The 15,961-nt window shown below is 43.4% G+C and overlaps 1 protein-coding gene across 8 annotated transcripts in view; it reads left to right on the top strand.

The window, feature by feature from the left end:
- The window catches only part of PTPRT (protein tyrosine phosphatase, receptor type, T), a 481,241-nt gene that overhangs the window by 362,883 nt on the left and 102,397 nt on the right, over positions 1-15,961 (top strand). For all 8 annotated transcript variants that reach the window (XM_014941276.1, XM_014941273.1, XM_014941274.1 and 5 more), the window contains exon 11: positions 1,817-1,919. In XM_014941276.1, coding sequence (XP_014796762.1) covers positions 1,817-1,919 — 103 coding nt within the window. The remainder of the gene's footprint in view (positions 1-1,816; positions 1,920-15,961) is intronic.

Genomic DNA, 15,961 nt, shown 5'->3' with positions numbered 1-15,961 from the left:
CTTCAGGACACTAGTAACACTTGAAATTATGGCTGTAGTTTGGAAATTACTGTTAAACTTGCTCTAAGGAGGAGTGCAAAGGTTAGTAGGGAGAAGAAAGACTTCTGCATTGACTGGCATGTCCTTGTAGGACTGTATGTATTTCAAAATGAAAAGTCTATGCTGGAGCCACCTGTGGGTGTATATGTTTATATGTGTGGACACATTTGTTTAAGTCTTAATCACAATTAAATGGCAGAATTCCTGAGGACTTGTCTTTGGGCAGAACTGGGATCTTGTAAAATAGGCATTAAATTGATGAGTAGTAGTTGATATTTTAGAGAGATCGCTGCCAATTGTCCTTTTATTGAGCTACCACACAACTGTTCTGTCTTGAGATCACAAGAAAATGACTGTATCTTATTTCAGTGTCTGGTGACTAATACAGACTCTAATTGCTGAATTATACTTAACACCATTAGCTAGTCCTGCCAACACCCATGTTTCTTGCATTTGCTTCTAAACTATAAGGTGTCTGAAAGGAAGACTGTAAATTCTCTGTGGCAGGCGCAGTGTTTCACCCAGAAGATAACTCACCAGGTCTCACACACAGCCAGGAGGAGACACTGAGCTGGCTAAGGCATCACAAACAATTTGGTGGCACCAGTGCAGTGCCACAGCAGGGCTAGAAGATGATGGAGCCTGCAAAGACAGAGCCCAGCTTGTTTCTGGTGTCCAGCCTGGCCCTACAACCTCCTGGTGCCATCCCCTCAGTCCTCGCGGTGGCATCTCCAGCAGCTATGGTGGTTTCTGGTGTAGAAGACCTCTGGTGACATGCATCTTCTTTAAATGCCTGGCACTGCTTCTCCCTGATGCAGAGCACCTTTTTCGGAGAAATCCTCGTTAAGGGATTGGCATTGGTTCTGAACTCATTGCCAGCTTAATGACAGGGAAGTCAGTAGCTGAGCTGATAATAGCAACCAACATTCCTTGACAGTTTTCAGGCATTTAGATGAAAATCCTGATTGCAAACAGGATTTACGGTGGAAGTCACTGTGAGAGGATTAAATATGGGATCCCCCACAATGTGCCTTGCCCTTGTGAGTTACAGATGAACTTTTTGTGCGAATTCTTCTGTTTGCTTTATAGTTTGAAGACATTCAACAAAACTTGCATCTTTGGAATAGATTTGATGCTGTTCTGATGTCATGATCTCTTGAGTTCTTCCAAGACAAAAATTGTCCCAAACAGATATCTGTGTTGGGGAAGGAAGAAGTAATGAACTAAGTACAATATGTTCGTAAGAAGAGCTATCAGGAAAGGATCCTAACAGAAGATAAGAAAGCAGAAGTAGAAACTAGACTTCGGCTAAGTGTGAATATTCGGTGGTTTTCCATATTGCTTTGGGGAACACACCAGCAAAGCCATGGGGATGGTCTGATCCAGTGACCAGGACAGGGAGCAGGAGCCAGGCTTCCTCAGTGCTCTTCTTAGCTCTGCTGTGGAATCCCTCACCCTTTTATCATGTCCATGGCGTTTTCTTTCTTCACCTTTAAAATGGAAGGAATGATCCCATCTCAGAGGATTACTAAGTCTTAAAAATTCAAGATGGCAACTTAAAGGTTTGGGTGTCTGGTTCCTGTTTAATTTTAATAGGAAAAGAGTGTACAAATATTTAAGCGGTTTTGACAATTTTGGTCATAACATTGGGAAGTATTTTGATGTTTCGTTCGAGAAATGTTAAATGGTCTCTGAGAAATGTTAATATTACGTTGCCATCACTACCAAAGGCGGTAACTGGTGTATAACTAACATCTTGCTCTTTGTTCTGCTGTAGCACCGTCGATGCCGGAGTACGACACGGACTCCCCCCTGAACGAGACTGACACCACCATCACCGTGATGCTGAAGCCGGCTCAGTCCCGGGGAGCACCCGTCAGGTAGGTGTTTTGTCTTCTCTTTTCACAGTTCTCCCCTCTCCTTCCTCCCTCCCCGGGCTCCACTCACGCCTCTCTCATTCTCCTCTGATAATGGAGCTGCTGAAAGCCAGCGCCGACTAAAAGGCCAACTCTGCTGTTGATTCTGCCTTTCACAGTCTCCTTTTATAAACGCCTCAACCTACTCGCCTCCCGCTGTTAACCTCGGGAGGGATTACTGATAGCATTGCACGGGGTTATTACCCTTTCAGCAGCGCTTCAGATGCCTCTGCAGCACCGCAGCTTCCAAAGGTGCAGCTGTGTACTGTCACGCAGCCGACTGAGCACCGCCATCCAAGGTGGAGGAGGCCTCAGGCCTCCGTCGCTCCCATGATGGATGTCCAAACTGTCCTCGCACATGTGTCTATTCAGATTCTGCATCTATCTGTGCTCCTCACACCATCACGTGTCCAGCTCTGGAGTCCTCAACACAGAAAGGGTATGGACCTGTTGGAGTGGGTCCAGAGGAGGCCACAAAGATGTTCTGAGGGCTGGAGCCCCTCTGCTGTGAGGACAGGCTGAGAGAGTTGGGGGGGTTCAGTCTGGAGAAGAGAAGGCTCCAAGGAGAGCCCCTTCCAGTCCCTAAAGGGGCTCCAGGAAGACAGGGGGGACTCTTGGTCAGGGAGGGGTGAGGTGGGATGAGGGGAAACGGTTTTAAACTGAAAGAGGGGAGATTGAGATGAGATGTCAGGAAGAAATTCTTTGCTGTGAAGGTGGTGAGACACTGGCCCAGGTTGCCCAGAGAAGCTGTGGCTGCCCCATCCCTGGAGGGTTTCAAGGCCAGGTTGGACTTTGAGCAACCTGGTCTGGTGGGAGATGTCCCTGCCCAGGGCAGGGGGGTTGGAACCAGATGATCTTTAAGGTCCCTTCCAACCTAAGCCATTCTAGAGTATGATGCGTGAGCTGCTGTGTAAGACCTGGTCACCTCCGTTCCCTCAGTCTTTCCCGCCTTCACATGTTGCCTCTTTTATTGTGTACCCATAATATCCATCCTAAACCTTCACTGGCACAACTTGACACCATTTCCTCTTGTCCCATCACCTGTTCCTTGGGAGAAGAGACTGACCCCCCCCTGGCTACACCCTCCTTTCAGGGAGTTGCAGAGAGTGAGAAGGTCTCCCCTCAGCCTCCTTTTCTCCAGGCTGAACACCCCCAGCTCCCTCAGCTGCTCCTCACAAGACTTGTGCTCCAGACCCCTCACCAGCTCTTTTGTCCTTCTCTGGACACGCTCAGACTTGGGTTCCTACATCCCACTGACAGGTTCTTAGTGCTTTTGAAGGATGTCCCACTGAGTACTCGGGGGCAGATTGTTCAGATGTAAACTCCTGGATTTAATGAAATATCCTGTATCAATTGATGGTCCACCCCATGTCACATCTCTCCCCAAAATTGCATTGATACTTCTGAGCAAACAATCTGCTCTTTAAGACTTAGCACCATCCTTTTCCTAGTTTTTCTGAGTAATGTATTTTAAAGTTTCCCTTTCAATCTCTGGTACTCCATATGAGCGAATTTAAGAGCCTATTTTCTGAGTCCTTTAGGGATGTTTTTCTGCTGGAAAAGAGCAGTAAAATCACACAGCTCTGTTTTGTTTTATTTCTTTATATGGGGGAACATTCCTGTATCTCGTTTTACCACCTGCTGTCTAAAGAGTGTTGCTATTTTGTCTTTTTATTGAAAACTCTTGTGATTTTTCTCAAGGACAATTTACTACACTTTAACTGCGTTCAGTGAATAATGTCTTTTCCAGCCAATGCATCTGTTATAAAAAAATGGTAGGGATTTTTATAAATTTTCATTCTGGTTTCTTTAATTGCATTGTAACCTATTATACGCACGTTTGCAGAGAGTGCAATATTTACCTGCCACATCCAAGTGATAAGATTGCTTCCTGTAATGAGCCCATTTCATTGATTTGGACGTGTGTATGAAAAACAGAATGGACAGGAGCGTGTGGGGGGGTGGGGAGGTCTTGGAGAGAATTTTAGCTTTTTATTAACCATGACAGCCTCAGAAGGTGTGAATACCTTCCTCTTGTGTAACCATATAGACTGTCCTTAGCCCAAACAAATCCAGTTATTTCAACCTTAGATTTTTCCAAGCTCATACCTGTTCTTTCAGTCTGTTCTGCACACTCTCCAATTTGTGTAAATTCTGGCAAAATACCGTATCCCAGAGCAGGCAGCACTCCCTTGGAGGTTTCAACAGCACCCAGAGGATTAGAAGAACAGCACACTGTGAGCTGCTTGTGACTCTTTGAACACACAAGAACGAGGTGTTTCTTCCCCCTCGGTGTTCTTTCTGTATTCAAGCTGAGATCCAATATACCCTCTTTGTTGTTCTCTTGTTAGTTTTTCCACCTTTTGTTTGTGTGTGTTTTATTTGCCCTTCACAAGTACAGCGTTCTCCATTCGCTTCTATTAAGCACTGGTGAGACCCCACCTTGAGTACTGTGTCCAGTTTTGGGCCCCCTACCACAAGAGGGACATTGAGGTGCTGGAGCAGGTCCAGAGAAGGGCAATGAAGCTGGTGAAGGGTCTGGAGCACAAGTCTTACGAGGAGAGGCCGAGGCAGGTGGGGTTGTTCAGTCTGGGGAAGAGGAGACTGAGGGGAGACCTTATTGCTCTGTACAAGCACCTGAAAGGAGGCTGTGGAGAGATGGGGGTCGGTCTCTTCTTCCAAGTTACAGATGATAGGACAAGGGGTAATGGCTTCAAGTTGCACCAGGGGAAGTTCAGGTTGGATATTAGGAAACATTTCTTTACTGAAAGGGTTATCCAGCATTGGAATGGGCTGCCCAGGGAGGTGGTGGAGTCACCATCCCTGGAGGTATTTAAGAAACGTGTAGACATGGTTCTTCAGGGCATGCTCTAGTGCCCAAGATTACTGGTTTGTGGTGGGGTGCTGTGTGGGTGGGTGATGGTTTTTGGGTTGGTGGTTGTTGTTGTGTGTTTAGGTGGTGGGTGGTGGTTTGTGTTTTTTGTGGTGTGTGTGTTTTTTGTTTGTTTGTTTGGTTGGTTTTTTTTGTGGTTGGACTCGATGATCTCTGAGGTCCCTTCCAACCACTACGATTCTGTGATTCTGTGATTAAATACAGTAAAATGGGGTTTCAAAACGCTTTAAAATTCTGATAGAAACTTAAATGACTTGGAGCCCCTCCTAGCCTGATGCCATCCTCTGTGCACTAGTGGAAACAGGGATTTGAGACAGACTCCTGAGGAATCTCCATGCTCAGCAGCGAGCCGGCGTGGAGAGCCCGGAGGGGATCCTGTGTGCTGCGGCGTGCTGGTGGGACACCTCTTCTCCTGGCCTCCCCCAGGCACGGCCATGCTTTCCTGCATCCCTTCCATTTCTCACACTGACCTTTCGTATCCCAGCCTGCCTGAGAGGGTGCCGAAAAGGTCCTTGAAAGTAGTCTGAAATAGATTTTCCTCACACCTTCTTATAAAACCTCTGATATTGAAATCTTTCACTATGCAGGAGTAGGTTGACCCCTCATCTCTTCAACCTGAGAGTTCCCCAGGCAGCCAGTGTCCACTCTGCAGTGCCCTGGCTTTTTACTGTAGTCCTTCTGAACTGTGAAACTCAAAAAAAATCTGACTACAGAGTAATTATCCTTAATATTTCCTCTTATATACTGGGGATGGTGAGTTGGAGTATGTGTGGGGGTGTGATTGTCAACTGGTGTCTCTGCATAAGATCATTATGTGACTTTGTGTTGTTTCCTCCTGCTGCAGGCTGAGCAGCATACAGATACTGCATAAGATCATTATGTGACTTTGTGTTGGCTGAGCAGCATACAGATGGGGTATGGTCTGCAAGATCATTTTAGAGTAATATTGTAGAATATTTCAAATAAGATTCATTGTATTTCCCTTCACCCGAAGTGTAGGTACACCGAATCCAAAGTCACTTTCAACATTAAGACATTTCTGATGTTCCCCAGTGCTCATGATAAATAACTTAAATGAGGTTGTTTATAAAACTAACGATCATGAACTCGGCATTGTTAACGATCTATGGATAACAGTGAAGACACTTTCATATGAACTAATAGAAATAATATAAACTTCTATATTCTTTCATCTATTTTGTCCCGTTGCCAAAAGAAAAACGAACCATCAGCAGGCGTAAATATTCCCCCTTGTGGCACAGGCGTTTCGTTCTTGCCTTTATTTTCCATGGTATAACCTGCAGAGCTTGACTCCAGGTTGCCCTTTAAAAATAACTTTTAGGTGTTCTTATATCAATCTAAAGCCCGTGAATGGTGCTGTGATTGATTTGCTGAAGACTGACATTCATCTATAATAGATTCAGAAGAGGAAAGAAGAATGCAAGTGTTCCCAATCTTTACTCCTCACTTCTTTCCTGAAAATCTCCAGTGTGATTTTGAGGATAATTCTGCCTTTGAATCTGTTATTGTCAGGAGGGCTGAGTCAGTCCTTCATAGATTATTCACATATGACATCTTTAGACCTCTATTTGAGAATTTATATCCCATTCGCTGCTTGAAAATACCACTGTGAGGGATTTTATCTACATGACGTGTCCACTGGGCTGCTTTTTTGTGTGTTGGATACTTGAAAGTCCATCTGGTTTATTAACATGCGGTTGGTTCTATCAATCTACCTATACTATTATTATGGAGAAAATCAGATTTCCAGAGTGTGTATTAGTTTTGAGGATTTCAGACTTTAAATAAATGCTCCCCTTAGGTGTGATTGCCTTGTCGATATGCAGCCCTGTGTACTGGAGCTGTAGGACACCGTGGAAGGACATTAGAGAAGAGTCTGCAATTATTTTGGGGGGTTTCAGACAATGGAGAGCTTTTTTTGTTGGAAAAAAGATGCATTTAATCTCCCTATCTTCCTGCAGTTCTCTGAGGTGTATCAGTAAATAATCTCTGATGTTCCTTTGTGTGTCTGCCAGCACCGCGGGTACAGGACGGTCCTTGGGCACTGACCTCGTACTGTGCTAAAGAACAGTATTATTAGAACACGGGTATTCAGTCTTTGCACTTGCCTTTATGCATACATATATGTATGTATATTTGGGGGGGAAGTTATATATATCTATATGCAGGGAAAGTAGCATGTGTAAGTGATCCTGGAGAAGTATATTCAGTAAGAGTCATTTATTGTGTATGCGTGCCATGGTCGGGTTCTTGTAATCACTTTGATGGTGATGAAGGATTTTTATTACTGTACATCTTAAAGGAAATAAATCTAAACAGGAGAACAGGTTTAAATATTTTACACTTTATTTAGAAGTACTGAGCAAAGGTGAAACAGATATTTTCATATCAACAGACAGCCAGTAGGAGAAATGGGTTTCTGTGGACCAAGTCCCATGTTGCTCTTGAGTATTATGATCTGATTCTTGGTCTCCCAAGCATGAAATAAAGGAAATATTTTTGGTCTACGTGATGCTAAACAAATTAAGAGAAAACAGTTGTAGTGTTATTTAACAGAACACTTAGGAACAGTGCTTTTTCGGGTTTTATGCTTGAGCTTTTTTCCAAGCAAACAATCCCATATGATGTCTGTGTACTTAGGAACATACACTAACAAATGGAAATTTCCTGTGACGGGGGGGAGCGGTATTGCTTCCATTTTACGTTGGAGAACTGAGACTCTGGCAGATAAAACCTGCCTTCCCTTTCAGTCTGCCACAAAGTAGAAATAAAGAATCTCTGGAGCCATAGGCTATAACTTTAATCTCCAGATAATTCTTTCTTTTCTTGTGATTTTAGGTATCATCTGTTCATCCTGAACTTACCTTTCCTATACCCCTGTCACCAGCACCCTTCTTTTGATTTGGTTTTTAACGCACAGTAGTTCTTTCCGTCCTTAGGAAGGAGAGGTTTGTGAGCCCTTGTGACCTTGATTCCAGGGTGGAGGAGGAATGAGAGGAGAAGCTATAAACTCGCAACATTTGCTGGGGTTTTTGTTTGTTTTCCAGATGGTGGCTTTGGTGGCTGGATCTCCCCAGCTATACTGGGAGCAATGCCGTTCAGCTTGCTGCTTTGCAGCTTCTCAGTGGCATCACATGAGCTTGCCTCAGGCATTTATGTTAATAATTAATTCATTAATGCCAAGAAAGGGTGGCAATTTCTTGTTCTTAAAACTCCCACGCAGCCTACCTTGTGCTTGAAAATAAAGACTGGAGTCAGGGATCAGCGAAACAATGAAAAAGGTTCTCATGTTGAAAGCCATGGGGAGCATAACAAATTATCATGCCCTTGGTAATTGTGCAAGTTCAGTTGCTGTGATAGGCATGTTATAAATACCTGGGAAATAAAACTCCTGGCCCGCTTCTTCCTAACGCGTATTCAAATGTATGCGTCATGTGACTGGGTTGATTGAATACAGGGCAAGCAGTCATCACATTAGATCTTTTAATTTGGTGGTATCTAATGAGGAATGAGATTATCAATCTAGGCTTCTGATATTATAAGCCTAATTATCTATATTAATTAACATCTCCTATAATATACCTCAGGGATATTGTTCTGAAATCATTCAAGCTGGGTTTCTCCTGCATGGCATTCTGCCTTTAATTGAGGCAGGAGTTTGAAGGTAAATGAGCAAGTTTCTTTCCCTCTTCAAGATAAAACAGGTCTGCTTTTTCTTTAACCGTGTGTGAATGTGAGAGAGAGAACAAAAATGAGAATTTGGGTGAAAGGCATGGAGTAACGGCAGCATGGTGTTTATTATACCAAAAAAAAGGAGCAGAATAGAGTTGCACATTTATAATAAGCATTTGTAGGCTCGACCTCATTAGTGTGTCTGAACCCTGAGCAGAGCACAGCACTGGAAGCATGAGCACCCATTGCCATTTCAGCTGGAGTGGTGGAAATGGCCGGGGAGGAGGTTAGATCCTACTGGTTGGATCAGACTTCAGCGGCACTTGAAGTTATACAAGAGCTTAGAGGTGCTTTGCCTGCTGTATCGGGAGATATAGAGGTGCTTCAGGATGCAGAGCAACAGCTGTTAAGTATCAGGAGGAATGTTTAGTCATTTATGTAGCAGGGCATAATTAGGTGAATTGATGTTTCAAGCTTTTTTTTAGTTCCGTCCTGAAGGGTCAGGTGTTGGCTGTAGAATGTGAGGAATAAGGGGCATTTTATGTCAATTGTCTCATCTGGTGCAGGAAATGCGTTTTCTTACTGGGTCAGCACACTGTGCATCTGAGGATACCACCACTTCAAAGGTCATCAAACTGCCTTTGCCCATTTATCAGCCACCAGAACCGTTCTCTGGGCCTGGGTTGACCTGCTGTCCCTCACTGACAGTTCCACAGAGAGTTGTGGCAGCAGACAGAAATGGAAGTGGGAAGCCATAAAATTTGCATATATTTAAATGATAATATTTTAACAATCAAATTACACATAGACACAATTCTTTTGTGTCAAGCAGCATTTTATTAGCTCTACAGTGAAGCTTTTGCTAACACTGTTTAGTTTGATGAAGGCCTGAAACTACTGAGTGGGGGAATGAATGTTTTTGCATAAATCTTTTATGCCGGCTGCATGAACTGTCAGATTAAATTCCAGCAATCAAAAGGTTAATGAAGTCTGAACTTTAAGCTGAAAATCACAAATTGATGGCCATTTTCTCACATCAAGCTGTCAACCAGTAGAAAACACCCATGGTTGCCAGTTTGAAGGTTTCTTTTTCCAAGACATTTCTTTTCTTCACGGCTCCCAGAGCAAATATGCCCCTTCCTTGTTATCATAGAATAAAAGGATAATGGCAAAAGTGTGAAAGATTTTAAAAATGAGAAACTCTGGGTTTCTTGAGGCGTGCTGCCCAGGCTCCTTTGGCCTGTGAGAGCCCCTGGATGGGCTGGGTTGAGCCTGAGCACAGCTGCTCCAGGTCTGAGCAGCCCAAGGAAGGAGCTCGGCTCTTTTGGTGGACCTCTTTTGGACAGAGGATGATTTACTTAATCAAAGCAGCTCCTTAAGGTTCTTAAAATGAGATGGGATGAGTCCGGGCACAAGTCCCTGGCAAATGTCCATTCCTCAGAAGCACCACATGAGGTTTCTCCAGCCAGCAGCCCCTCTGCAGGAGCGAGGATGATGAGTTCAGAGGGCACGGGGTCTCTTCTGTCCCACGTGGCAGGCAGTGTTTGTGCCGGCAGGTGCCCCTCAATGTGTCTATAATGACAGAAAAAGGCAATAAAAGGGGAGATGAGTAAGCTCTGCTTTGCTGTTGCAGACTAAGGCATTTCAGGATTTAATTATACTACAGGTATATAAATTCCGGAAACATGTTAATGCTCCCGTGATTAAAATTATAGAGGGCCTAATTGAAAAAGCATAAACCGAATTGAAGAATTCCTAATTATAGTTTGCTTTGAGGTGTTAATTTCCTCCATAATGAATGCATAATTTCTTGGAACTAGAAAAGGGGGCTGCTGCACAAGTGCGTGGGCTGCAGATGGAATGAAGGGATTATCATAAATGCAGCCAGACAATTCAGAAGAACGAACCTCTGCAGCCATGATGCTCTTCTGCCTCTCTGTAATTTCAGTTCTCCTTGCACAGCGCTTTTCCAAAGCAAAAGGCAGAGCTGGGAGATGGTGAGGGATTTGCTTACAGTGCGAAAGGAAGGGGAAATAGGCCTTTTAACAGTAGTCATGGTGCAAAAGAGGAAGGTGATGAGAGAGGCAGAGAGGGCAGTATTTTTGGTGGAGAGGTCAAGCAGCAAAGCAGCAGAGGAGGCAACGCTGACCTCCCTGGGCACCCACCTTGACAGATCCCTAAGGAGCTGCAGGAGCTGATGTTGATGCAGGATGATTTTTATTTTTTTTTTCCTATGGAAGGATGCGCCGTATATTTTGTGTTTTTTCTTGCATCAAGAAAATACTTTGCTTTGAAGAGACTTGGTGATGTACAGGATTATCAGATACAAACTCCCGCTGTCTAAATCTGTCCCATTCCCATTATGATGGAGGTAAAAGTTGTTTCCAGATGATTACAGACCAGCTGTGAACTGATGCAGAGTCCTTGCCCTTGGGACTTTTCTTCTCCCCTTTCTCCATCCTCAGTTTTCCTTCGTTCCGGGGCAGGAGATGTTATATTGAAGGTACCACTTAAGACCTATCCCTGGTGTCAGAAGCATGATCACTTTGCACTTTCTGAAAAGCACAAACTGTCCAGAAATGGTGGAAAGAATCTGGCTGATGCTCCTGCAGCTTCAGGCGCTGAAAATCTATATTATCCTTACCCAGGAGAGCTCCTCTTCTCTGTTGTACATGGATGATATAATTGTGAGTAGCCTGTTACCTGACCATACGGGCCTTGTCTAGTAATGAAGATTCTCCCGAGGTTAGAAACAGAGCAGGTTTCTCCTATTTGTCTTGTGGTTTTCTCAGCCTTTTACTTTTAGAAAAAAACACCCAACCAAACGCACACAAACCCAAAAAAAACATTTTTCTCATGTTCTCTCTAAAAGAAGACATGAGATTCGTTTGTGTGAGTTTGCCCTCCACGGTCTGGTAGCTGTGGTTGTGGCAAAGGGAGAGAAGTCTTTGAAATCCAGATTGGATTATTTCTGCATCCAAATGGACCTAATTTCATGGAAGCCATTGGAAATACCCACATTAATTCTGACTGAGAATATATGGAAATATACTCATCCCTTGTCCAAGGCAGTGCTGTTATGAAGGACACAGCAGAAGGTAGTGGCCGGTCCCAGTAGGGGTGTCCCACAGTCTCTCCTCACCCTGCACCTCGCTCGAAACCCACCTTGGCTCTTCTTGTCCTTGAAACTTCCTTCTGGTCTTGAACCAGTGATCGCTGAGGATGGTGCCAAGCCCTCAGTCAGCGATGCCTGTTTAATGCTGAGCGACGTTAACAAAAAAGGGGTTGGGTTTTTTTTTTTGTGTGTGTAGATCAAACAGATGGCAGGTGGCTCAGGAGGGAAAAAACACCTCCAAAGCCACTAACATTAGCTCTTGTTGCAGCGAAAGCCGTATCTGTCTGCACTTATTATCTTTAATCTGCCAACACAAAATAACATTGAACTGGAGAGATAGGGACTGGGCCGGTTCCACTGGGGAATGGCAGCTATTATGTCTAATCTGTGTTGCAAGCCAGGTCAGGCTTATGGAGATGGTTGAGATAATGGAATACACAGCTTTGAAATGCCTTCTGGTTCTGTATTCTTTTTTTTTCTTTTTTAATTTTGATTTCCATGAAGATTAAACTGAGAGATTTTAAAGCATTTAAAAGAATGATGCGTATATAACACAAGTAAATAGATGCGGTAGCAGCGTTCTGGTGGTCTGGGGATGGAAAGGAGGCAATATTGTGAGTATGGATAGCATCTTTTATTAGACCAAATGATACAGCTGGGGAAAATGGGCTTTTAAGCACACAAATCCTTCTTTTTGGTCAGTAAATACTGACCTTCGATATAGTTGTCTTTTTGACACCTACTTATGTTTAGTGGATGTTGCCACGTTTCTGTTCGCTCTGCTTTGGCCATGATTAGACTTCCTCAGAACCGAATGGGAATAATGGAATTTTTAGATTTCTTCCAATACCTGTCCTTCCTTGCAAAGATGTGGTCATTAATCACTCACAGAAGAGTAACGGTGAGTGGAACGTTATGAGGTTGGATGCACTGTTTATAATATATGTGTTTATGTGTAGATACACACGTATGTGCACACACACGGGTATTTTGTTGGACACACATGCACACAGCTGTTTATTTAAAGTGTCAATCACACCAGCCCACCTTCATCTCTGTAGGTCACATCTCAAGGGATGCCCAGAACTAGTGGGTTTTTTTGTTTTGTCTTCTTGAAAGATTCTGTATGATTAGCATGTGTTCAGGCTGGAAACTCCAGACTCTGTTAGATGGAAGATGTTGGCTGGTGAATAGGAGCAGGAGAATTGGACAAGAATGTGGGGATTTGTTACAGGCAACTGATACTGTGTGATACAGGCTGGAAGAGTTGGGGATGTTCAGGCTGGAGAAGAGAAGGCTCCAGGGAGACCTTATAAAGGCCTTCCAGTACCTGAAGGGGCTACAGGAGAGATGGGGAGGGACTCTTGATCAGGGAGTAGAGCGATAGGACGAGGGGGGATAGTTCTAAACTGAAAGAGAGGAGATTGAGCTGAGATCTCAGGAAGAACTTCTTTGCTGTGAGGGTGGTGAGAGCCTGGCCCAGGTTGCCCAGAGAAGCTGTGGCTGCCCCATCCCTGGAGGGGTTCAAGGGCAGGTTGGAGGGGGCTTGGAGCAACCTGGTCTGGTGGGAGGTGTCCCTGCCCAGGGCAGGGGGGTTGGAACGCAATGATCTTTAAGGTCTCTCCCAACCTAAACCATTCTATGTTTCTATACCAGGCAAGTCACTCATTATTGCACTCTCTCAGTGCTGGTGCATGAACATCTGCAATGGTGGGTTAGTGATATATTGCACTTGAGAGATCTGCCAGGATAAAAGTCTACCCACCTAGGGGCTGAGGCCATGCAACACTACATTGGACATCACATTATCACTTCTTACCAAAACAAAGTTAAAAAACCAACGACAACAAAACAAACAAATAGAAAAAAACAAACCCCTGCTACTTTCTAATAGATGTTTCATTGTTGAGTCAGTTGTGGGAGCTTTATGTGGTGCTGCAGTATGACTGCAAAGAAGTTTCAGGCCAAGTCTTCTGGCCAAAGATAGCGTTTGATATAGTGGTGCTGACAGGATGCTTTTCTATAGTTACAAATAGGGATATTTTGTTTGGTTTTGCCTTTTTTTTTTTTAAGCTTGACACAGTGTGCAATTCCTTAAATAGATACCAGCGCCCGTCCCACAGGAGCTCATCACCTATACTGGTACTGACTGGGGAGAATATGGGACCATATCTCTCTTCTGTGCAGGGAACGTGCAGTCTTTAAACTTCCTTACTTTTTCTAGTACCCGTTTCAGTCACTATAGAAATTTTAACAAAGCTTGAAATTTTAGCAATAAAAGCATGCCCATGTGAAAAATCTGTCTCCAAATAGTATTATCCAAGTGTGAAATCGCTACCCTTTGTTTCATGAATTCCTGGGTACAACATGCCTTGGTAGTAAATCTAGACAACTGAATATGAGAGTAGAAGAAAATGTGAAGAGACTTTCTTATCAGCCTTCTTGATTAAATGAATTACATTATTACTGGCTCACTCTCAGCAGGTTTTTTTCCCAGCAATGGCAGTAATTACCGTCTCTTCTTCCTCTGCCATTTTCACAAATTTGGCTGAATTTTTTGTTTTTGTTGGTATTCTTCAACTTCAGTGAATGTGGTAGAAGAGTTGTTTAAATGAATGTTAAAAGAACACACAAAAATAACTTCAAAATGAAGGATCTGGGGTGAATAACTTTGCAATGTGAGAGACTATTTCCTCAAGTAGCATCGCTATTATAAGCTTTATTTTTGTGAATGCCTTGCAGATGCGAACAAGCTGATTTCTTTTAATAATTACATTGATGGTAGCGCAGCCCAGTATTCATAATGGGCTAGTTTTTGAATCTCTGAAATAGCCAAGCATATTCCAGAAGATGACATTGCAGAACAATCTCTGTTTTTTCATATTTTTCTGCCCAAAACTGTTTATCGAGAGCTAACCTTAACTTCAGCATCTTGTATTCTGCATGGAGCTGTTCCAAAGCCTAACGGGAACAGTCGCAATCTTTAATTGATTTTAATGGGTTTCGAATCAGTTCTTAAATAGACAGAAAATTGCAGAACAGTGCACTGGGTCCTGTATGTACATCCTGGGCGGCTGCAAAACTCAGTTCATTATGTTTTGTAGATTAGTTTCAGAGCTTCTGATTCAAGGTGCTACTGAAGATATTAAGGGTGACATTTTGGAGCACGGGAAGTAGGTAACTCAATTTTCAGGAATATATCGCCACCTGTTTGAACCCAGAAAACTTTATGAGTTTGGAAGCTGTCAATCCTGAGTGCCTGAAGGTGGGATTGCGGGAGGAGCCCGCTGAGGGAATGTTCTCCAGCACGGCCAGAGGGAAGAGATGCTCTAGATGCGGTGTAGGCTCAGAATAGTGAGTCTCAGCATCGGGCTTGATGAGAATTATCCATTTAGTTCTTGTAAATTTTAGTAGAATTCATGCTGTATTTAGCAGTCGTGGATTCCCCATTTAGAAGTTGTGGATGCCTAATCTCTGGAAGTGTTCAAGGCCAGGCTGGATGGGGCTTGGAGCAACCTGGTCTGGTGGGAGGTGTCCCTGCCCAGGGCAGGGGGGTTGGAACTGGATGATCTTTAAGGTCCCTTCCGACTCCAACCATTCTATGGTTCTATATAAAACTTTTCTAGATTTTAGTGGGTTTTGGTTGAATTTTTTTACAAAATCCCTTCTGTGCAAGTTCATGGGAGGGCTGGAGGCACACTGTAAGAAGGATCTTACCTGCTGTTTAATTTCACCATTTTTTACAGAGTATTGATAGATTTTTATAGGATATTTCTAGCTTTCATCCCTGTTATATTTCCTCAAATTTCCCATTATTTTTTTTTCCTTATTGCCTGTGTGGCAGAATTCAGGTTTTTATTTAGATACCTGTAAGAAAGAGAAAATAACTTTGTTGATGCTACCTTTTGCTCTCAGTTTGCGTCACTGAAATCTGTTTGGCCATAAAACAAGCATAGGCACATTCAACAGCTAATCTGAATTCTAAATGTGGGTGTCAGGCAAGATATCAAACCCTCTCCCATCCCAGTAGCCTGGGAGATCACTCCATGCTGTCAGAATAAAGGTGATGAACCTTCATGGATATATACAAACATATTTAAATTGGCTCAACCAGATTTAACGAGGTCCTAAGTTAAATGGAAAACCAGACGATAAAAAAGCTAGTGTTAAGTGTTTGTAGCCTGGATTCTGTGACTTCACTTAAAAAATGGGCTCTGGAAAAAAAAATTAAAAAAAAGCTGGCTGGTGTCAGGACTGCCATCTTTAAACAACAACCAGGGAAACTGGTCTGAGGGTGTGTTTCCA

Source organism: Calidris pugnax, unplaced genomic scaffold (genome assembly GCF_001431845.1).
Source record: "Calidris pugnax isolate Ruff unplaced genomic scaffold, ASM143184v1 scaffold55, whole genome shotgun sequence".
NCBI lineage: Eukaryota > Metazoa > Chordata > Aves > Charadriiformes > Scolopacidae > Calidris > Calidris pugnax.
This window is presented reverse-complemented; position numbering and strand designations above follow the sequence as displayed.